Source organism: Salmo salar, chromosome ssa06 (genome assembly GCF_905237065.1).
Source record: "Salmo salar chromosome ssa06, Ssal_v3.1, whole genome shotgun sequence".
NCBI lineage: Eukaryota > Metazoa > Chordata > Actinopteri > Salmoniformes > Salmonidae > Salmo > Salmo salar.
In genome coordinates, this window is record NC_059447.1 from 4,540,450 (window position 1) to 4,563,130 (window position 22,681).

Here is a 22,681-nt window from a genome sequence, read left to right on the forward strand (position 1 = left end):
TGGTTAATATAGCACTGTGCCATGCCAGGGGATGGTCTGGTTAATATAGCACTGTGCCATGCCAGGGGATGGTCTGGTTAATATAGCACTGTGCCATGGGATGGTCTGGTTAATATAGCACTGTGCCATGCCAGGGGGATGGTCTGGTTAATATAGCACTGTGCCAGGGGATGGTCTGGTTAATATAACACTGTGCCATGCCAGGGGATGCTCTGGTTAATATAACACTGTGCCAGGGGATGGTCTGGTTAATATAGCACTGTGCCATGCCAGGGGATGGTCTGGTTAATATAGCACTGTGCCATGCCAGGGGATGCTCTGGTTAATATAACACTGTGCCAGGGGATGGTCTGGTTAATATAGCACTGTGCCATGCCAGGGGATGGTCTGGTTAATATAGCACTGTGCCATGCCAGGGGATGGTCTGGTTAATATAACACTGTGCCAGGGGATGGTCTGGTTAATATAGCACTGTGCCATGCCAGGGGATGCTCTGGTTAATATAACACTGTGCCAGGGGATGGTCTGGTTAATATAGCACTGTGCCATGCCAGGGGATGGTCTGGTTAATATAGCACTGTGCCATGCCAGGGGATGGTCTGGTTAATATAGCACTGTGCCAGGGGATGGTCTGGTTAATATAGCACTGTGCCATCAGGGGATGGTCTGGTTAATATAACACTGTGCCAGGGGATGGTCTGGTTAATATAGCACTGTGCCATGCCAGGGGATGGTCTGGTTAATATAGCACTGTGCCATGCCAGGGGATGGTCTGGTTAATATAACACTGTGCCAGGGGATGGTCTGGTTAATATAACACTGTGCCAGGGGATGCTCTGGTTAATATAACACTGTGCCAGGGGATGGTCTGGTTAATATAGCACTGTGCCATGCCAGGGGATGGTCTGGTTGATATAGCACTGTGCCATGCCAGGGGATGGTCTGGTTAATATAACACTGTGCCAGGGGATGGTCTGGTTAATATAGCACTGTGCCAGGGGATGGTCTGGTTAATATAGCACTGTGCCAGGGGATGGTCTGGTTAATATAGCACTGTGCCAGGGGATGGTCTGTGTGGAAGATGAGGTTGCTGATGTTCCCATTTTTATAATAGTCAGCAAAAAGTGTCTCTTGATTTTCCATAAGGAGATTCATTTTGTACTCTTTTCTTGCCTTATTATTCTTTACATACAGAGGGTACTGTATTTAATTACCTCTGAACAGCAGGAGGCAGCTTCTAAGGCCTCTCCATTTGTAGTAGTTTGACTGAATAAGACTTTCTCTCAACAGTACAGCTGTAGTAGGTTGACGGAATAAGACTTTTCCTCAACAGTACACCTGTAGTAGTTTGACGGAATAAGACTTTTCCTCAACAGTACACCTGTAGTAGTTTGACGGAATAAGACTTTTCCTCAACAGTACACCTGTAGTAGTTTGACTGAGACTTTTCCTCAACAGTACACCTGTAGTAGTTTGGCGGAATAAGACTTTTCCTCAACAGTACACCTGTAGTAGTTTGGCGGAATAAGACTTTTCCTCAACAGTACACCTGTAGTAGTTTGACGGAATAATTATTTTCCTCAACAGTACACCTGTAGTAGTTTGACGGAATAAGACTTTCTCTCAACAGTAGACCTGTAGTAGTTTGATTGAACAAGGAACATGTTGACACCTGTTTTCTGGTTTAAATCTATCACAAATGTTGTAAATATTTAGTGAGCATATTGTTTGAAGATCAGACACACTAGATTATTTCTGAAAGCATGCATGAAGAAATCATATTTATTCGGTTTGTTCTGATACTGAATACGTTTTTTATCTATTGAGATTACAGCAAGAATTCTACCTATAATGGTAAGCCTATGTAAAAACTCAACTTCTCAAGGGACAAGAGAGACAAGTCTATTTGGATATTCTTGCTGCCCCTCCAAAAAAAGGCCTTGCCCTTTAAGGTAGTTAAGGTTACGTATATACCAGAACGAGGCAGAGATTGGTCCAAACCTGATTCCGGTAGGGCAGCCGTCCAACTAAGGACCGAGGGGGAAAAACAGGGACGAAGAACTGTCAGTTTCCGAAATAAAGACAGCATTTCAATCTGGTTTGGTAAGCGGTTTGTCTTAATTTTGTGCTAAATCATCGCGATGTATGTGTTGGAGCGCTGCATGTATGAGGATATTGCTTTTTTATAACCTGTATGTATCTCGCCGTCTTCCCGTTTGTTATGCTAACGCAAATTGGCTAACGTTACTAGCAAGATAGCTAGGTTTCCAAGATGGCTGTTTTGATGAAAATACCTCTGCGGGCCTTTTAGCTAACGTTAATCGTTTTCAGAATTTCTCAGAATATTAATTCCCTGTGCTTTCCAAACAGTTATTAAAAATAAATGCATTATTACTGAATATTAAGCAAGGGTCCGCTGCGAGCTACAGACGAATGGTTGCCTGCACTCGAAAGACACAGCTAACTACCATTAGCTAGCTAGCATTTCACTTTGGTGTTTGTGACAGTAGTTTTGTCGTACGGTGCAAGTTACTCAGTAGTTAGGTAGCTTGCCAACACTCCAGTTTACATTATCTATGTAGCTAGTTGCCTCTTTGTTTGCCCTTGTATGTGATCAATTTAATTTTCATAATTGACAGTCCCAAATTGATTAATTTATGGGGATTATGGACATCTCTCTCCAAGTTGCAATGTCTTCATATATTGTCAATGTTTAACTCTCATTTTCAGTATACAGTAGGGTACACACACAGACCATAAATCAGGTTATGAAAAATTCCGTCGCACCCTGGTGTCACATGCCTGTCTGCTGCTGTCATGGTTTTGTAGCGTTTTCCCTCTCTAACGAACGTTAGCTATATAGGGAGAGTTGGCGAATGTGTCGATATAGACTGGTTCTGGTTGCCACATAATGCATTGCAATGTCCGTTGAATGCTAGTGAGAGTTTAGTCCGTTGGTTCAGCGGTGTGGTCTACTGCTATCCTGACATTTTGAGTTGGGATGATACAATGGAGCTTTGTGTCAAGTCTTTGTCTCTCCCCCCTTTTTCTTTCTCTCTGTGGAAAAATAAATACATTTGGGTTGTATTTACAATGGTGTTTGTTCTTCACTGGTTGCCCTTTTCTTGTGGTAACAGGTCACAAATCTTGCTACTGTAGTATTTCACCCAATAGATATGGCAGTTTATCCACCCTCTCTCCCCCCACCCCCCTCGCTCTCCCCCCTCTCTTATTCTCTCTCAAAACGCCCACCCTTGCTCTTAACCAATAATGTTTTGTCCTCTCTCCCCACTTTTCACACCCTTGTTAAGTTTTCCTCCCTCCCTCACTCTGTTTATCATTATGCTCTCTTTTTTTTCTCTACACCCTCATGTTCTCTTCTCACTGTCCTCTGTTTCTACTTCTCTCTATAAAACACTACCCCCTCTCTCCTGCTACACCGGCTTTTCTGTTTCTCTCTTTCTGTTTATAAAACACAACCCCCTCTCTCCTGCTACACTGGCTTTTCTGTTTCTCTCTCTCTTTCTGTTACTCTCTCTTTCTGTTTATAAAACACTACCCCCTCTCTCCTGCTACACCTGTCTCCCCGTGCATGTGTTTTCTCTGTGTTTATCTGTCTGTGTCCCCAGGTCAATAGGTTGTGAGTGTGATGGCGTCGGGCAGTACGAGCAGTGAGGAGGAGAGGAGTCTGAGGGAGTGTGAGCTGTATGTGCAGAAACATAACATTCAACAGCTGCTGAAGGACTGCATCGTACAGCTATGTACCTCCCGGCCAGACAGACCCATGGCCTTCCTCAGAGAGTACTTTGAGAGGCTGGAGAAGGTGAGTCTGGGTGGGCAGGGTCCTGTGTGTGTGTGTGTGCTGATATTTGTAAACAAAGGCAAGTATCCATCTCAGTGGACAGAAAAGTCCAATCCTACTCTGCTCTAATGGTATACAGTAATAAAACTCTATTATATTCTGTGTTCCCCACTAGAAGGGTATACAGTAATAGAGCTCTATTCTACTCTCTGTGTTCCCCACTAGAAGGGTATACAGTAATAGAGCTCTATTCTACTCTGTTCCCCACTAGAAGGGTATACAGTAATAGAGCTCTATTCTACTCTCTGTGTTCCCACTAGAAGGGTATACAGTAATAGAGCTCTATTCTACTCTGTTCCCCACTAGAAGGGTATACAGTAATAGAGCTCTATTCTACTCTCTGTGTTCCCCACTAGAAGGGTATACAGTAATAGAGCTCTATTCTACTCTCTGTGTTCCCCACTAGAAGGGTATACAGTAATAGAGCTCTATTCTACTCTCTGTGTTCCCCACTAGAAGGGTATACAGTAATAGAGCTCTATTCTACTGTGTTCCCACTAGAAGGGTATACAGTAATAGAGCTCTATTCTACTCTCTGTGTTCCCACTAGAAGGGTATACAGTAATAGAGCTCTATTCTACTGTGTTCCCACTAGAAGGGTATACAGTAATAGAGCTCTATTCTACTCTCTGTGTTCCCCACTAGAAGGGTATACAGTAATAGAGCTCTATTCTACTCTCTGTGTTCCCCACTAGAAGGGTATACAGTAATAGAGCTCTATTCTACTCTGTTCCCCACTAGAAGGGTATACAGTAATAGAGCTCTATTCTACTCTGTTCCCCACTAGAAGGGTATACAGTAATAGAGCTCCATTCTACTCTGTTCCCCACTAGAAGGGTATACAGTAATAGAGCTCTATTCTACTCTCTGTGTTCCCACTAGAAGGGTATACAGTAATTGAGCTCTATTCTACTCTGTTCCCCACTAGAAGGGTATACAGTAATAGAGCTCTATTCTACTCTCTGTATTCCCACTAGAAGGTTATACAGTAATTGAGCTCTATTCTACTCTCTGTGTTCCCACTAGAAGGGTATACAGTAATTGAGCTCTATTCTACTCTGTTCCCCACTAGAAGGGTATACAGTAATTGAGCTCTATTCTACTCTCTGTGTTCCCACTAGAAGGGTATACAGTAATAGAGCTCTATTCTACTGTGTTCCCACTAGAAGGGTATACAGTAATAGAGCTCTATTCTACTCTCTGTATTCCCACTAGAAGGGTATACAGTAATTGAGCTCTATTCTACTCTCTGTGTTCCCACTAGAAGGGTATACAGTAATTGAGCTCTATTCTACTCTGTTCCCCACTAGAAGGGTATACAGTAATAGAGCTCTATTCTACTCTCTGTGTTCCCACTAGAAGGGTATACAGTAATAGAGCTCTATTCTACTGTGTTCCCACTAGAAGGGTATACAGTAATAGAGCTCTATTCTACTCTCTGTGTTCCCACTAGAAGGGTATACAGTAATAGAGCTCTATTCTACTCTGTTCCCCACTAGAAGGGTATACAGTAATAGAGCTCTATTCTACTCTGTGTTCCCACTAGAAGGGTATACAGTAATAGAGCTCTATTCTACTCTGTTCCCCACTAGAAGGGTATACAGTAATAGAGCTCTATTCTACTCTCTGTGTTCCCACTAGAAGGGTATACAGTAATAGAGCTCTATTCTACTCTGTTCCCCACTAGAAGGGTATACAGTAATAGAGCTCTATTCTACTCTCTGTGTTCCCACTAGAAGGGTATACAGTAATAGAGCTCTATTCTACTGTGTTCCCACTAGAAGGGTATACAGTAATAGAGCTCTATTCTACTCTCTGTGTTCCCACTAGAAGGGTATACAGTAATAGAGCTCTATTCTACTCTGTTCCCCACTAGAAGGGTATACAGTAATAGAGCTCTATTCTACTCTGTTCCCCACTAGAAGGGTATACAGTAATAGAGCTCTATTCTACTGTGTTCCCCACTAGAAGGGTATACAGTAACAGAGCTCTATTCTACAGTTCCCCACTAGAAGGGTATACAGTAATAGAGCTCTATTCTACTCTGTTCCCCACTAGAAGGGTATACAGTAATAGAGCTCTATTCTACTCTGTTCCCCACTAGAAGGGTATACAGTAATTGAGCTCTATTCTACTGTGTTCCCACTAGAAGGGTATACAGTAATTGAGCTCTATTCTACTCTCTGTGTTCCCCACTAGAAGGGTATACAGTAATAGAGCTCTATTCTACTGTGTTCCCCACTAGAAGGGTATACAGTAATAGAGCTCTATTCTACTCTGTTCCCCACTAGAAGGGTATACAGTAATAGAGCTCTATTCTACTCTCTGTGTTCCCACTAGAAGGTTATACAGTAATAGAGCTCTATTCTACTGTGTTCCCACTAGAAGGGTATACAGTAATAGAGCTCTATTCTACTCTCTGTATTCCCACTAGAAGGGTATACAGTAATTGAGCTCTATTCTACTCTCTGTGTTCCCACTAGAAGGGTATACAGTAATAGAGCTCTATTCTACTGTGTTCCCACTAGAAGGGTATACAGTAATAGAGCTCTATTCTACTCTGTTCCCCACTAGAAGGGTATACAGTAATAGAGCTCTATTCTACTCTGTTCCCCACTAGAAGGTAAATACTGCTATATTCTATACTGTTCTACAACTACAGTGTATTCAGACCCCTTGACTATTTCCACATTTTGTTACGTTACAGCCTTATTCTAATATGGATTAATTATCAATCTACACACAATACCCCGTAATGGCATCACAATACCCCGTAATGAAAAGGCAAAAACAGGTTTTTCGATTTTTTTTTTTTTGTTGCAAATGTATAAAAAACAGAAATACCTTATTTACATAAGTATTCAGACTCTTTGCTATGAGACTTGAAATTGAGCTCAGGTGCATCCTCTTTCTGTTGATTATCCTTGAGATGTTTCTACAACTTGATTGGAGAAAATGTAGTAAAATTAAATTGATTGGACATGATTTGGAAAGGCACACACCTGTCTATATAAGTCCCACAGTTGACAGTGCATGTCAGAGCAAAAACCAAGCCATGAGGTTGAAGGAATTGTCCATAGAGCTCGAAGACAGGATTGTGTTGAGGCACAAAGGGTACCAAAAAATGTCTGCAGCATTGAAGGTCCCCAAGAGCACAGTGGCCTCCATCATTATTAAATGGAAGAAGTTTGGAACCACCAAGACTCTTCCTAGAGCTGGCCGCCCGGCCAAACTGAGCAATCGGGGGAGAAGGGCCTTGGTCAGGGAGGTGACCAAGAAGTCACCTCCCTGAGTTCCTCTGTGTAGATAGGAGAACCTTCCAGAAGGGCAAACCAATCAGGCCTTTCTGGTAGAGTGGCCAGATGGAAGCCACTCCTCAGTAAAAAGCACATGACAGCCCACTTGGAGTTTGCCAAAAGGCACCTAAAGGCATGTCAGACCATGAGAAACAAGATTGTCTGGTCTGATGAAACCAAGATTGAACTCTTTGGCCTGAATGCCAAGTGTCACGTCTGGAGGAAACCTGGCACCATCCCTACAGTGAAGCATGGTGGTGGCAGCATCATTCTGTGGGGATGCTTTTCAGCTGCAGTGACTGGGAGACCAGTCAGGATCGAGGGGAAAGCTGAACGGAGCAAAGTACAGAGATCCTTGATGGAAACCTGCTCCAGAGCACTCAGGACCTCAGACTGAGGCGAAGGTTCACCTTCCAACAGGACAACGACCCTAAACACACAGCCAAGACAACGCAGGGGTGGATTCGGGACAAGTCTCTGAATGTCCTTGAGTGGCCCAGCGAGAGCCCGGACTAGACCCTGATTTAACATCTTTGGAGATACCTGAAAATAGCTGTGCAGCGACGCTCCTCATCCAACCTGGCAGAGATTGAGCATAGATTGAGAGGATCTGCAGAGAGTCAGGGGGTCTGAATACTTTCTGAATGCACTGTATCAGGGCTCTACACTGACCTTTTTTACAAGGAGCACGTGTGCACCTAAGTTGGAAAAATTTCGGCGCACACAAGGAAATTTAGGAGCACAATGAAACATTGGAGGTAATAACAGTCCTAGAATCCTTCATTTTTCTAGGTGCGCAGGTGCTCCTAAATAAGGGAGGGAGAGATGCTGCTCTTGCTTTTCACAAAAGTGGAGCTTTACGTCTGTAGCTTGTTGTTGGCCAATCATAAGTCATCAAAGCGCCAATAGACTATGGTCATAGAGCCTCGCTCTGTGTGGGGCAAAAGTTAGGAGATATTTACTCAACGGAAGACTGAATTAAAAGTTAAAGGAGAAAGATGGGCTACAACGACCAAGAGCCAACAGGCAGGCTGCTACTTCATATTCTGAATGGAGTTGTTGTTTGTAAATGTAGGATGAGAAGGCACACGCAGCCTCAGTTAGCCTAGCTAGCTGAACTAGCTTCTCCCAGGTTTGATGCAGTCAAGACGGGTACTACATAATCCTAGTTGATGATAAATAACCTATCTATGGCAGCTATTGGTCTACTATAGCTCAAGTCAGCCTGGTTTTTATGCTGTCTCTTGTCTCTCCCTCCCTCCCCCTGCTAGAGCGACACCTCTCCCTGCTAGAGCGACACCTCTCCCTCCCCCTGCTAGAGCGACACCTCTCCCTCCCCCTGCTAGAGCGCGCCTCTCCCTCCCCCTGCTAGGCGACGCCTCCCCCCTCCCCCTGCTAGAGCGACGCCTCTCCCTCCCCCTGCTAGAGCGACGCCTCTCCCTCCCCCTGCTAGAGCGACGCCTCTCCCTCCCCTGCTAGAGCGACGCCTCTCCCTCCCCCTGCTAGAGCGACGCCTCTCCCTCCCCCTGCTAGAGCGACGCCTCTCCCTCCCCCTGCTAGAGCGACGCCTCTCCCTCCCCCTGCTAGAGCGACGCCTCTCCCTCCCCCTGCTAGAGCGACGCCTCTCCCTCCCCCTGCTAGAGCGACGCCTCTCCCTCCCCCTGCTAGAGCGACGCCTCTCCCTCCCCCCTGCTAGAGCGACGCCTCTCCCTCCCCCTGCTAGAGCGACGCCTCTCCCTCCCCCTGCTAGAGCGACGCCTCTCCCTCCCCCTGCTAGAGCGACGCCTCTCGTGCTTTATCAACTCCGGTCAATAAAGAAACTTAAAAAATGTCTGTTCAGCTGCTTCCCTCACTCGGATCGGACCGGCTCTGCATCTGACCAGGTCTATAGGGAACGTGTCTAGTTGTTTTCGGGTCCGTTCAGTACGGACCTCTGTATTAGTATCTATGTATATCGGGTCTGGGTGGGTAAGCCCCAGGTCCATTCTGGACCGTGAAGATCTGTTCTATTCTACTATAACTGACCCCCCCCCACCAGGAGGAGGCTAAGCAGAACCTACAGCAGCAGAAGTCCAACTCTCGCTCTGACTCCCGCGAGGATGAGGTGTCTCCTCCCATGAATCCCGTGGTGAAGGGGCGGCGGCGGCGCGGTGCCATCAGCGCCGAGGTCTACACAGAGGAAGACGCCGCCTCCTATGTCAGAAAGGTCAGGGGGGGTCAGCCCTCAGCCAATCACGCATCGCTACAGGTGCACCTGACCCTACAGTTATTACTACCTACTTCTTCTAGGCTACTTCCTGATCATCCACCATTTTCCACAAGTGTCACCTTGCACATTACCCATCCTGCATTTAAAAGCATAGGATTGGGGTAAGCATTGGCTTTACTGTGGTAAAGTCCATGCAGATAAAGTGTGGGAGTGTACATTTCAGGAGAAGGGTGGAGAATCGGGCCTCAGCCACTACTTCAATCTTATCAATATAATCTAACGACTGAAGGCAGTTTGCTTGTGATCAATGAAGCTGTACCTTCTGCCTCTGCAGGTTATTCCTAAAGACTACAAAACGATGGCCGCCCTGGCTAAAGCCATTGAGAAGAACGTGCTGTTTGCCCACCTGGACGACAACGAGAGAAGGTACAGCTGTTCACGGATCGTGTGTTAAACAATAGTGTACTACTGGTGCTGTGAAATGAAAGTATGATATAATGTTGATCCAGTCATTGTGTCCACCACCTCCACTCTTCACAGTGACATCTTTGACGCCATGTTTTCTGTTACCTACATCGCCGGGGAGACGGTCATTCAGCAAGGTACGCCATTTTACCTTTCTACTTTGACATGAAGTCATGGAAGTTTTTAATGGCCACGTGGCCTGTCCAGGAAGATCTCCTGGCTGTAGTTTCAACATGATTACATGACCATCATTACTGCTGGATCAGAATGTCTCACAGCTGTTGTTTCCCACTAGGTGACGAGGGAGATAACTTCTACGTCATTGACCAGGGAGAGATGGATGTACGTCCCTGTTTTCTGTCTGCACGCTAGGTCAACTGTTGTGTACAGTAGGGAAGACGGACTACCTGTCCATGGTGGTAGATAGGTAGTCTGTACACAACATACCTATGGTCTATAGTGGTAGATAGGTAGTCTGTACACAACATACCTATGGTCTATAGTGGTAGATGGGTAGTCTGTACACAACATACCTATGGTCTATGGTGGTAGATAGGTAGTCTGTACACAACATACCTATGGTCTATGGTGGTAGATGGGTAGTCTGTACACAACATACCTATGGTCTATAGTGGTAGATGGGTAGTCTGTACACAACATACCTATGGTCTATAGTGGTAGATGGGTAGTCTGTACACAACATACCTATGGTCTATGGTGGTAGATGGGTAGTCTGTACACAACATACCTATGGTCTATAGTGGTAGATGGGTAGTCTGTACACAACATACCTATGGTCTATAGTGGTAGATGGGTAGTCTGTACACAACATACCTATGGTCTATAGTGGTAGATGGGTAGTCTGTACACAACATACCTATGGTCTATAGTGGTAGATGGGTAGTCTGTACACAACATACCTATGGTCTATAGTGGTAGATAGGTAGTCTGTACACAACATCTCTATGGTCTATAGTGGTACATCTGTTTGTTAAAAATACATTATATTGTAAGACAAATACTGACAAAGTTCATACTGTAGGGAAAGCTATTTCCAATGGTGAGGTTGTTGCTCTCTCTCTCTCTCTCTCTCTCTCTCTCTCTCTCTCTCTCTCTCTCTCTCTCTCTCTCTCTCTCTCTCACAGGTGTATGTGAACAATGAGTGGGTGACCAATATTGGGGAGGGGGGCAGCTTTGGCGAGCTAGCCCTGATCTATGGGACCCCCAGGGCCGCCACGGTCCGAGCCAAGAGCAACGTCAAACTGTGGGGCATCGACAGAGACAGTTACAGGAGGATACTCATGGTGAGGCTGGCTGACTGGCAGAATGGGTTCATTCACCTCTAGATATCATTTCATATACAATGTTATAAGGTGTTATTTTCCCTGCCAGCAACATTATTGGGAGATGTTGGTTTGAATAAATCGTCTCCATATATTTCCTGTTTACTGAGCTTCCACACGGTGTCAGTTCAGCCATTCAGAGGTCTCTAACAATGGTAGGAATTCCAGATGTCTGGGGCTGAATCTCAACACAGTTAGTACACATTTGGGTGTTATTATGGGACGTAACATGCTCTGTCTCTGTTTCCTTGTCTCTCTTTCTCTCTCTGTCTCTCTGTCTGTCGCTCTGTGTCTTTCAGGGAAGCACTTTGAGAAAGCGTAAGATGTATGAGGAATTCCTCAGCAAGGTGTCCATTTTAGGTGAGGAGTCACACATTCTACACATGACTACTCCGACCAGCAAGCTGTTCAAAGAGTCGGAACAGTCTAACGACATGCTACCTACCTACCTATTTGGTCTAGGTGGCCATGTATGGAATCAAGTTGCTACAAACAAACCCAGCCTGTGATCTTTCCTGTCATTCCCCCTCTGCTGTGTTGTTGAGTGGTGCTGTGAGGTGGTGCTGTGTGGCGCCACGCTGTGGCCAGTGTGTGTAGCAACATCTGCCAGGCTGACTTTAGTGTGTGTCTGTGGTCCTCTACAGAGTCTCTGGACAAGTGGGAGAGGCTGACTTTAGTGTGTGTGTCTGTGGTCCTCTACAGAGTCTCTGGACAAGTGGGAGAGGCTGACTTTAGTGTGTGTCTGGTCCTCTACAGAGTCTCTGGACAAGTGGGAGAGGCTGACGGTAGCTGATGCTCTGGAGACCGTTCAGTTTGAGGACGGACAGGAGATCGTGGTTCAGGGTGAACCTGGAGATGAGTTCTTCATCATCCTGGAGGTAGGATTTTCTCTGCAATATGCTGTCTGTCTTTTTGGATTTTATTTAACCTTTATTTAACTAGACAAGTCAGTTAAGAACAAATTCTTATTTACAATGACAGCCTACACCGGCCAAACCCGGACGACGCTGGGCCAATTGTGCACCGCCCTATGGGACTTCCAATCAAGGCCGGTTGTGATACAGCCCGGAATGGAACCAGGGTCTGTAGTGACTCCTCTAGCACTGAGATGCAGGGCCTTAGACCGCTGCGCCACTCGGAAGCCAGTTAGTTTCCTTGAAAATAGAGGTGTAGGTTTACTTTTCACTTCCTGTATCGTTAGACCAGAGAGGAAGCACCCTTGAATATCTCATGGAAAATATGTTATGCCAACCTTTTCTTTTGTGTTTTATTTCTAAATGCTGTCTTTCAACTTGTAGACTTTTGTTTGCCGTGCTAAGAGCTTGGGAGTTCTGTCTCTCTCTGTCTCTCTCTGTCTCTCTCTGTCTCTCTCTCTCTCGTCTCTCTCTCTCTGTCTCTCTCTCTCTGTCTCTGTCTCTCTCTGTCTTTCTCGTCTCTGTCTCTCTCTCAGGGAAACGGCATCAACAAGGTATCACCATATTTTAACCTCAACTTTGGCCTGTGTTGTGCCCTCTCACCCTCACAGGTCTTCTGGGTTATGTGCTTTTTGTTCCTGAGTTTCTCTTCCTGTGTGTGTTCAGGGTTCAGCGGCTGTGCTCCAGAGACGGTCAGAGAATGAAGAGTTTGTGGAGGTGGGCAGACTGGGGCCCTCGGACTATTTTGGTGAGTGGACTGACTGGACTACCTAGCCTGGTCCCAGATCAGTGGTCTCCTACGATAGCCTGGTCCCAGATCAGCGGTCTCCTACGATAGCCTGGTCCCAGATCAGCGGTCTCCTACGATAGCCTGGTCCCAGATCAGCGGTCTCCTACGATAGCCTGGTCCCAGATCAGCGGTCTCCTACGATAGCCTGGTCCCAGATCAGCGGTCTCCTACGATAGCCTGGTCCATTGCGGTCAGTGTGTGGCATGTGACAGGGAGTTTGCGTGATGGCACCAACAGGCCTGATGGTAATGATGTGGTGCTGTGTGGGTGTGGATCATTGTTCGTCTTGTTCCTCCTTTCTCTTCCAGTGTTGTTGTTTGTAATAGTTGTCCTCTTCTCCGTCTGTCCCAGGTGAGATCGCCCTGTTGATGAACCGTCCCCGTGCTGCGACCGTGGTCTCCCGCGGCCCTCTGAAGTGTGTGAAGCTGGACCGCCCGCGGTTCGAACGCGTTCTGGGGCCCTGCTCAGACATCCTGAAGAGGAACATTCAGCAGTACAACAGCTTTGTCTCTCTCTCCGTCTGAGTCCCTCCATTCTTCTATCGCTCTATCCCTCCACTCCTTCGCCCTCTGGCTCCCCCCCGGCTCATCCCTCCTTCCTTAACAACGGGTTCCACCAATGATCTGTTTATTTTCTTCATGTTTCTATGTTTCTAACCCTCCACCCGGGGCTCCAGATCACTTGGCTGGGACTTTGTTGTTGTTCTGGTGTTATTGTATTTACTATGAACCCAGATTCATTTGATTTGACACGTATGCAATGAACTCTGTTGGAGGGCACAATATTTCTGTAGTATTTTAATGTCAACTATGAAGACAGGATGAGTTGTCTCTGTAGTGTTCAGACGGTAACAGGTTAGAGAGGGTCTGTTCAGACCCAGGGTTCCAATAGAATTACAATGTGGTTCCATTAGGGTTAGTTCCATTACTGTTCACCCAGTGTTCTCTCTGACACCGGGTCAAAACTAAGGCCTTGTAATGTGTGGACTAGACACACCATGAGTCTGTCCTGGTTAGCATCCAGAAGGCCTTGTAATGTGTGGACTAGACACACCATGAGTCTGTCCTGGTTAGGGTCCAGAAGACCTTGTAATGTGTGGACTAGACACACCATGAGTCTGTCCTGGTTAGGGTCCAGAAGACCTTGTAATGTGTGGACTAGACACACCATGAGTCTGTCCTGGTTAGAGCCCAGAAGACCTTGTAATGTGTGGACTAGACACACCATGAGTCTGTCCTGGTTAGGGTCCAGAAGACCTTGTAATGTGTGGACTAGACACACCATGAGTCTGTCCTGGTTAGGGTCCAGAAGACCTTGTAATGTGTGGACTAGACACACCATGAGTCTGTCCTGGTTAGCATCCAGAAGACCTTGTAATGTGTGGACTAGACACACCATGAGTCTGTCCTGGTTAGGGTCCAGAAGACCTTGTAATGTGTGGACTATACACACCATGACTCTGTCCTGGTTAGCGTCCAGAAGACCTTGTAATGTGTGGACTAGACACACCATGACTCTGTCCTGGTTAGGGTCCAGAAGACCTTGTAATGTGTGGACTAGACACACCATGAGTCTGTCCTGGTTAGGGTCCAGAAGACCTTGTAATGTGTGGACTAGACACACCATGACTCTGTCCTGGTTAGGGTCCAGAAGACCTTGTAATGTGTGGACTAGACACACCATGAGTCTGTCCTGGTTAGCATCCAGAAGACCTTGTAATGTGTGGACTAGACACACCATGAGTCTGTCCTGGTTAGCATCCAGAAGACCTTGTAATGTGTGGACTAGACACACCATGAGTCTGTCCTGGTTAGGGTCCAGAAGACCTTGTAATGTGTGGACTAGACACACCATGAGTCTGTCCTGGTTAGGGTCCAGAAGACCTTGTAATGTGTGGACTAGACACACCATGAGTCTGTCCTGGTTAGAGCCCAGAAGACCTTGTAATGTGTGGACTAGACACACCATGAGTCTGTCCTGGTTAGGGTCCAGAAGACCTTGTAATGTGTGGACTAGACACACCATGACTCTGTCCTGGTTAGGGTCCAGAAGACCTTGTAATGTGTGGACTAGACACACCATGAGTCTGTCCTGGTTAGCATCCAGAAGACCTTGTAATGTGTGGACTAGACACACCATGAGTCTGTCCTGGTTAGGGTCCAGAAGACCTTGTAATGTGTGGACTAGACACACCATGAGTCTGTCCTGGTTAGGGTCCAGAAGACCTTGTAATGTGTGGACTAGACACACCATGAGTCTGTCCTGGTTAGCATCCAGAAGACCTTGTAATGTGTGGACTAGACACACCATGAGTCTGTCCTGGTTAGGGTCCAGAAGACCTTGTAATGTGTGGACTAGACACACCATGAGTCTGTCCTGGTTAGCATCCAGAAGACCTTGTAATGTGTGGACTAGACACACCATGAGTCTGTCCTGGTTAGCGTCCAGAAGACCTTGTAATGTGTGGACTAGACACACCATGAGTCTGTCCTGGTTAGCATCCAGAAGACCTTGTAATGTGTGGACTAGACACACCATGAGTCTGTCCTGGTTAGCATCCAGAAGACCTTGTAATGTGTGGACTAGACACACCATGAGTCTGTCCTGGTTAGAGCCCAGAAGACCTTGTAATGTGTGGACTAGACACACCATGAGTCTGTCCTGGTTAGGGTCCAGAAGACCTTGTAATGTGTGGACTAGACACACCATGAGTCTGTCCTGGTTAGGGTCCAGAAGACCTTGTAATGTGTGGACTAGACACACCATGAGTCTGTCCTGGTTAGCGTCCAGAAGACCTTGTAATGTGTGGACTAGACACACCATGAGTCTGTCCTGGTTAGGGTCCAGAAGACCTTGTAATGTGTGGACTAGACACACCATGAGTCTGTCCTGGTTAGGGTCCAGAAGACCTTGTAATGTGTGGACTATACACACCATGAGTCTGTCCTGGTTAGGGTCCAGAAGACCTTGTAATGTGTGGACTAGACACACCATGAGTCTGTCCTGGTTAGGGTCCAGAAGACCTTGTAATGTGTGGACTAGACACACCATGAGTCTGTCCTGGTTAGGGTCCAGAAGGCCTTGTAATGTGTGGACTAGACACACCATGAGTCTGTCCTGGTTAGGGTCCAGAAGACCTTGTAATGTGTGGACTAGACACACCATGAGTCTGTCCTGGTTAGCATCCAGAAGACCTTGTAATGTGTGGACTAGACACACCATGAGTCTGTCCTGGTTAGGGTCCAGAAGACCTTGTAATGTGTGGACTAGACACACCATGAGTCTGTCCTGGTTAGCATCCAGAAGACCTTGTAATGTGTGGACTAGACACACCATGAGTCTGTCCTGGTTAGGGTCCAGAAGACCTTGTAATGTGTGGACTAGACACACCATGAGTCTGTTCTGGTTAGGGTCCAGAAGACCTTGTAATGTGTGGACTAGACACACCATGAGTCTGTCCTGGTTAGGGTCCAGAAGACCTTGTAATGTGTGGACTATACACACCATGAGTCTGTCCTGGTTAGGGTCCAGAAGACCTTGTAATGTGTGGACTAGGCACACCATGAGTCTGTCCTGGTTAGGGTCCAGAAGACCTTGTAATGTGTGGACTAGGCACACCATGAGTCTGTCCTGGTTAGCGTCCAGAAGACCTTGTAATGTGTGGACTAGGCACACCATGAGTCTGTCCTGGTTAGGGTCCAGAAGACCTTGTAATGTGTGGACTAGGCACACCATGAGTCTGCTTACAATGGACATCACCCAGGGGCCATGATGTCATAAAGAAATGTTCCTTTGTGACTTGAAAGGAAGAGAGAAGGTTTGAATTGGAACTGCAAATGTGTCATGACATTAAGGATATTGTGTCATGACATTAAGGATATTGTGTCATGATATTCCTAATCTCTGGGACAAGTCTAAAGTGACTTGGGAGGGAGGGGGGGGGGACAATCTTGAGAGAAATGTTGTTTTGAATAGATATCCACCAAAGGCTGATCTGTGTTGTTATACTTAACTTTTTCTAGTTGTTTTCTGGAATGTTCTTTGAGGGTACTAAGAAGCTGTGGTTTCTACACCATGAGGTTGATGTTGAGGGTCCAGTGGTGCGACTGCTCTCTCCCTATTGGAAGTTTTTCTATCTCTCTCTACCCCCCTTTCTCTCTCTTTCCCATCTTGTCCCCCCCCCCCCCCCGTTGTTGGGATAGATCTTATACGTGTCATTGTGTCTGGGTGTGTTAAAATGCTCCCTTCAGGAAAGGGAAAACGACTTGTAGTTGGTCACAGAAAGCAGATCTGGGCAGAACATCAAGTTACTCTGACCAGGGTCAAGTTGATCAGTCTGAAGGGATGTTCAGTATTTCACTTTGTGCTACATGTGTCCATTTAGCTTCTAAATAAGAGGTTTTATAACAGGTGATGGCTGTGAGGAAAACATGTTACAACTCAACGTTAATTCAACCTCTCTAGTTGAATGAAGAATGTGGAGCGTTCTGATATCAACCCTGGTGGGTTTAATAGTAGTGTTTCATCCCGTGGATGGTACATGTCCAGTGTCATACCTAGTGGTGTTTAGGAAGCTATCGTTTTCAAATGTTTTTCACACGGGAGGTCTGTTTCTGAAAACGGCTGTTTTTCACCCCCTCATTGAAGTGTTAGTTTATAACGAGGGTTCAGTCTTGTAACTATCTTTGAGAAGTGCCTGGTTGCGTTCTATCCACACTCTCTTAGAATTAACAATTAGAACCAAAAGGATTCCGGTTCCATACCATCGTGGAGGCGAGTCTTTTCAATGTTTGGGGTCTAACATTTATCTAACCATTTTAGTTTGAACCGTTTTTGTTGTCTTTTGAAAAACCCATGTTTGTTCTAATCCCAACTACAGTATATTGTTGTCAACTGGACATTTGCCATTTTAGAATTTTGCTGAATATTTTGTAACGTGCTATATAGTATACCGTTAGCGTAAGACTCCCTTCCCTCTCTCCAGCCTAACGCTATCCCTTCCCTCTCTCCAGCCTAACGCTATCCCTTCCCTCTCTCCAGCCTAACGCTATCCCTTCCCTCTCTCCAGCCTAACGCTATCCCTTCCCTCTCTCCAGCCTAACGCTATCCCTTCCCTCTCTCCAGCCTAACGCTATCCCTTCCCTCTCTCCAGCCTAACGCTATCCCTTCCCTCTCTCCAGCCTAACGCTATCCCTTCCCTCTCTCCAGCCTAACGCTATCCCTTCCCTCTCTCCAGCCTAACGCTATCCCTTCCCTCTCTCCAGCCTAACGCTATCCCTTCCCTCTCTCCAGCCTAACGCTATCCAAAGTGTTACTGCTGTTATTTTCATGGAAATTATAAAGGAATCCATCAAAACTGTGATGTATAGAGATTTGGATACAAATCCTTCATGTATAGACTAGTCCTCTGAAAGTAACTGTTGAATCAATCTGTTGTTATGGACGTGTGTGTGTGCTCCAAATGGAACCCTATTCCTTATATAGTGCACTGCCTTTGACTAAGTAGTGCACTATATAGGCAATAGGGGTGGCATTTTGGAGGCATGCAATGTTGCGTTTTATTTCCACCATGGTGTGTTGTCCTGGATAAAACGTTTCCAACTGAACTAGTATCAGGCTGGAATGGACATGGCCTTGCTACATCTCATGGTTGATCGATTTATGGTGTTTTTACATTTTTACTGTTCAACTGTCCTTGGTGTATTGTGTGAATAAATTAGATCTTTTTTATTTGTCAGGCTGTGTGCGTGTCTGAAATGCCACTCTGTTTCCTATATATAAAGCCCCATAGGCTCTGGTCAAAAGTAGTGCACTATATAGGGTGTCATTGGGCTCTGGTCAAAGTAGTGCACTTTATAGGGAATTGGGTGCCTTTTCAGACACACACAGTGTATCTAGTTGATGCCCTGCACCCAATGTTGAAATAATGTTAGTTGATAGTTTTCTATGTTCTCTCATGGAGGCCAGAGTAAAATGAAGTAGTAAGCTATTCTAGGCTACTGCTTGTTGTATAACTTGCCTACTGAAGTGGTTGATAGCCCTCATGAATCCCTAGTGCATCTCATGGGGGAAGTCCAGCAGTGGGGGAGGACTTGGAGGAATCTAGAACTCTAGCAGTGGGAGGACTTGGGGGGAATCTAGAACTCTAGCAGTGGGAGGACTTCGGGGGGGAATCTAGAACTCTAGCAGTGGGAGGACTTGGGGGAATCTAGAACTCTAGCAGTGGGAGGACTTGGGGGGAATCTAGAACTCTAGCAGTGGGAGGACTTGGAGGAATCTAGAACTCTAGCAGTGGGAGGACTTGGAGGAATCTAGAACTCTAGCAGTGGGAGGACTTGGGGGGAATCTAGAACTCTAGCAGTGGGAGGACTTGGAGGAATCTAGAACTCTAGCAGTGGGAGGACTTGGGGGGAATCTAGAACTCTAGCAGTGGGAGGACTTCGGGGGGAATCTAGAACTCTAGCAGTGGGAGGACTTGGAGGGAATCTAGAACTCTAGCAGTGGGAGGACTTGGGGGAATCTAGAACTCTAGCAGTGGGAGGACTTCGGGGGGGAATCTAGAACTCTAGCAGTGGGAGGACTTGGGGGAATCTAGAACTCTAGCAGTGGGAGGACTTGGGGGGAATCTAGAACTCTAGCAGTGGGAGGACTTGGGGGGAATCTAGAACTCTAGCAGTGGGAGGACTTGGGGGGAATCTAGAACTCTAGCAGTGGGAGGACTTGGGGGGAATCTAGAACTCTAGCAGTGGGAGGACTTGGAGGAATCTAGAACTCTAGCAGTGGGAGGACTTCGGGGGGGAATCTAGAACTCTAGCAGTGGGAGGACTTGGGGGAATCTAGAACTCTAGCAGTGGGAGGACTTGGGGGGAATCTAGAACTCTAGCAGTGGGAGGACTTGGGGAATCTAGAACTCTAGCAGTGGGAGGACTTGGGGGGAATCTAGAACTCTAGCAGTGGGAGGACTTGGGGGAATCTAGAACTCTAGCAGTGGGAGGACTTGGAGGAATCTAGAACTCTAGCAGTGGGAGGACTTGGGGGGAATCTAGAACTCTAGCAGTGGGAGGACTTGGGGGAATCTAGAACTCTAGCAGTGGGAGGACTTGGAGGAATCTAGAACTCTAGCAGTGGGAGGACTTGGGGGAATCTAGAACTCTAGCAGTGGGAGGACTTCGGGGGAATCTAGAACTCTAGCAGTGGGAGGACTTGGGGGGAATCTAGAACTCTAGCAGTGGGAGGACTTGGGGGAATCTAGAACTCTAGCAGTGGGAGGACTTGGGGGAATCTAGAACTCTAGCAGTGGGAGGACTTGGGGGGAATCTAGAACTCTAGCAGTGGGAGGACTTGGGGGGAATCTAGAACTCTAGCAGTGGGAGGACTTGGGGGAATCTAGAACTCTAGCAGTGGGAGGACTTGGGGGGAATCTAGAACTCTAGCAGTGGGAGGACTTGGGGGGAATCTAGAACTCTAGCAGTGGGAGGACTTGGGGGGAATCTAGAACTCTAGCAGTGGGAGGACTTGGGAGGAATCTAGAACTCTAGCAGTGGGAGGACTTGGGAGGAATCTAGAACTCTAGCAGTGGGAGGACTTGGGGGAATCTAGAACGCTAGCAGTGGGAGGACTTGGGGGGAATCTAGAACTCTAGCAGTGGGAGGACTTGGGGGGAATCTAGAACTCTAGCAGTGGGAGGACTTGGGGGGAATCTAGAACTCTAGCAGTGGGAGGACTTGGGGGGAATCTAGAACTCTAGCAGTGGGAGGACTTGGGGGTAATCTAGAACTCTAGCAGTGGGAGGACTTGGGGGGAATCTAGAACTCTAGCAGTGGGAGGACTTGGGGGGAATCTAGAACTCTAGCAGTGGGAGGACTTGGGGGTAATCTAGAATGGGTGGCTATTGTCATTTCTTTCTCACATACAGATTTGATGTTCCAATCAGAGAGTCAAACACCTTTCTATCCCTTTTATATTTAGCGGTTTGTGTCTCATTCCATGTTTTTAATTTATTTATAGGTCATTCATTCACTCTAACAACTAGGGTTGCAAAATTCTGGTTAATTTCCTGGTTGGAGTTCTGGGAGAACTTGGGAAAGTTAGCATCATTCTGAAACCTTATTAAGTACAGTGTTCTGTCTATAGATGAACAGTCAGTGAGGTGTTTCTGACACACAACAATCACCATTATAGCTTGACCAGGGTCTGTGTGCAACACTGCCACTGTAAGTACAATAACTGTAAGGTGCAGTATGTACGAGAATTCAAACAGTCCGAGATGTTCACTATAGTTTTGCCTTAGGTCATGTGATCAGGGCTTATAGAACAGAGGTCCACAGCTCAGGTTTTCATTTGTCCCTGGCACTACATTGATTAAGTAATATCATTGATTGGATAGTGCACACACACACCTGGTGGCCCAGGTCAAAATTAGTCTGTGATTTAAAGTTAGACTCTGTGAAATGATGTTGCCATGAGCAACAACGTAAGATACTAAGATGAGCGAGATGCAACACTTCTCTCTCACACAGTCACACACAGTATCTGTGCATGTACACGTGTTCACTACAGAGTGGTAGCCAGGGCACCAAAACAGTAGACAAGTTGAGCTTCGTGCTTCAACGCTCTTAGTTGTGGAAATTGACCCACTGTGCTGTTTACTGTCTACATCTACGCCATATCGCTGAGGCCACCTTTAAAAGGTTAGTAAGTAAAGCAGCAAACACTGCAGATTCCCCCAGGACCACAGCTGTGTACCCCTGGTTTAGAGAAATATCATGTGTCCCAAATCAACCCCGAGCCCCTATTCCTACATCCTACCCTTTGGGCACTATTGCAGAACTGAGAGGATTGGATGGGTATCAGCAATATAATAATGAAACTCTTATAGTGCTGTTATTACATAAAGAATCTCAAAGTGCTTTAAAGCAACACACAAAAAGACTAGCGATTTAGAAAAATACATCGTTCATCAGATGGAAGTTCATGAGAGGGTCGGGAAGTTCATGGCTTGAGTGGTCATCGGAGGGAGGCTGTCAGAGGGGAAGGGTGAGGATGGTCATCGGAGGGAGGCTGTCAGAGGGGAAGGCTGAGGATGGTCTGGAGCAAGTCCAGGGTCAGACGGGCAGCACGGTGTCATCAAGGTGGCTCACAACTCCACCTATCCTATCAGAGGGCACAGTGGAGCTGTTACCATATGGCTTGTACCTAACCAATCCTTTCCTATCTAGAGTAGGGGTCAAGGTTTTTGGTTTAGGATTGGGCCTACTCTGTTTAGTGCTCCCATTCTTCGCCTACGTCCCAATTCTCTTCCTTGCTCACATAGTGTCCACTTGGCTTGCACACTCCCTGTCGTAGATTTAAAAGCATGGGATTGGTATAAGCATTGGCTGGAGGGAGGAGGGAAGTTTCCAGCATTGCTAAGTCCATGCATAAAAAAGTGTGCAAGTCCACATTTCAGGAGAGGAAAAAGGGTGGTGATTTGGGTCGTGGCCTTCAAGCTCTCATTGACGTTTGACAAGGCCTGCGGGATGCATCCCAAATGGAACCTTTTTCCTTTTATAGTGCACTACTTTAGAGCCCTGGTCAGGAATAGGGTGTCTGTTTAGGGAAGAGGAAGAGGTCTATGTAGGGAATAGGGTGGCCAGAGGACCATTTTATTATGATGATGATTATGACTGTACAAGGTTTGCTTTACTGTTTGTGCTCAGTTATAATCCTTTTGGTTTAGGTTGTCCTAATGGCAGGTCAAGCAATAAAACAAATACATTCTTACAAAGTGTGTCACCTGTGGTTATTGATGATTTGTTTGAGG

General features: G+C 46.4%; 1 protein-coding gene across 5 annotated transcripts; it reads left to right on the forward strand.

Annotated features, from left to right (window-relative positions):
- Nucleotides 1-1,963: 1,963 nt before the first annotated feature.
- LOC106606205 (cAMP-dependent protein kinase type I-alpha regulatory subunit) lies at nucleotides 1,964-22,645 on the forward strand. 5 transcript variants are annotated; one of them, XM_014202342.2, is made up of 11 exons: nucleotides 1,964-2,103; nucleotides 3,630-3,823; nucleotides 9,197-9,406; nucleotides 9,702-9,793; nucleotides 9,908-9,969; nucleotides 10,128-10,174; nucleotides 10,978-11,136; nucleotides 11,475-11,535; nucleotides 11,932-12,053; nucleotides 12,756-12,837; nucleotides 13,231-22,645. In XM_014202342.2, exons 2-11 carry the CDS (start codon nucleotides 3,650-3,652, stop codon nucleotides 13,401-13,403), a joined length of 1,182 nt encoding a protein of 393 aa, XP_014057817.2. In that variant the 5' UTR covers nucleotides 1,964-2,103; nucleotides 3,630-3,649; the 3' UTR covers nucleotides 13,404-22,645. The 5 variants fall into 5 exon arrangements, with proteins under 5 accessions (XP_014057817.2, XP_014057819.2, XP_045575557.1 ...); XM_014202344.2 differs by having other exon boundaries at nucleotides 9,197-9,364; XM_045719601.1 differs by lacking the exons at nucleotides 1,964-2,103; nucleotides 3,630-3,823; nucleotides 9,197-9,406; ... (5 more) ...; nucleotides 11,932-12,053; nucleotides 12,756-12,837 and adding an exon at nucleotides 12,886-13,124 and having other exon boundaries at nucleotides 13,231-13,848; nucleotides 13,906-22,645.
- Nucleotides 22,646-22,681: the final 36 nt, after the last annotated feature.

Coding starts and splice junctions, on each gene's coding strand:
- LOC106606205 (XM_045719600.1), top strand. CDS start 13,877: ATGAGTCTGTCCTGGTTAGCATCCAGAAGGCCTTGTAATGTGTGGACT.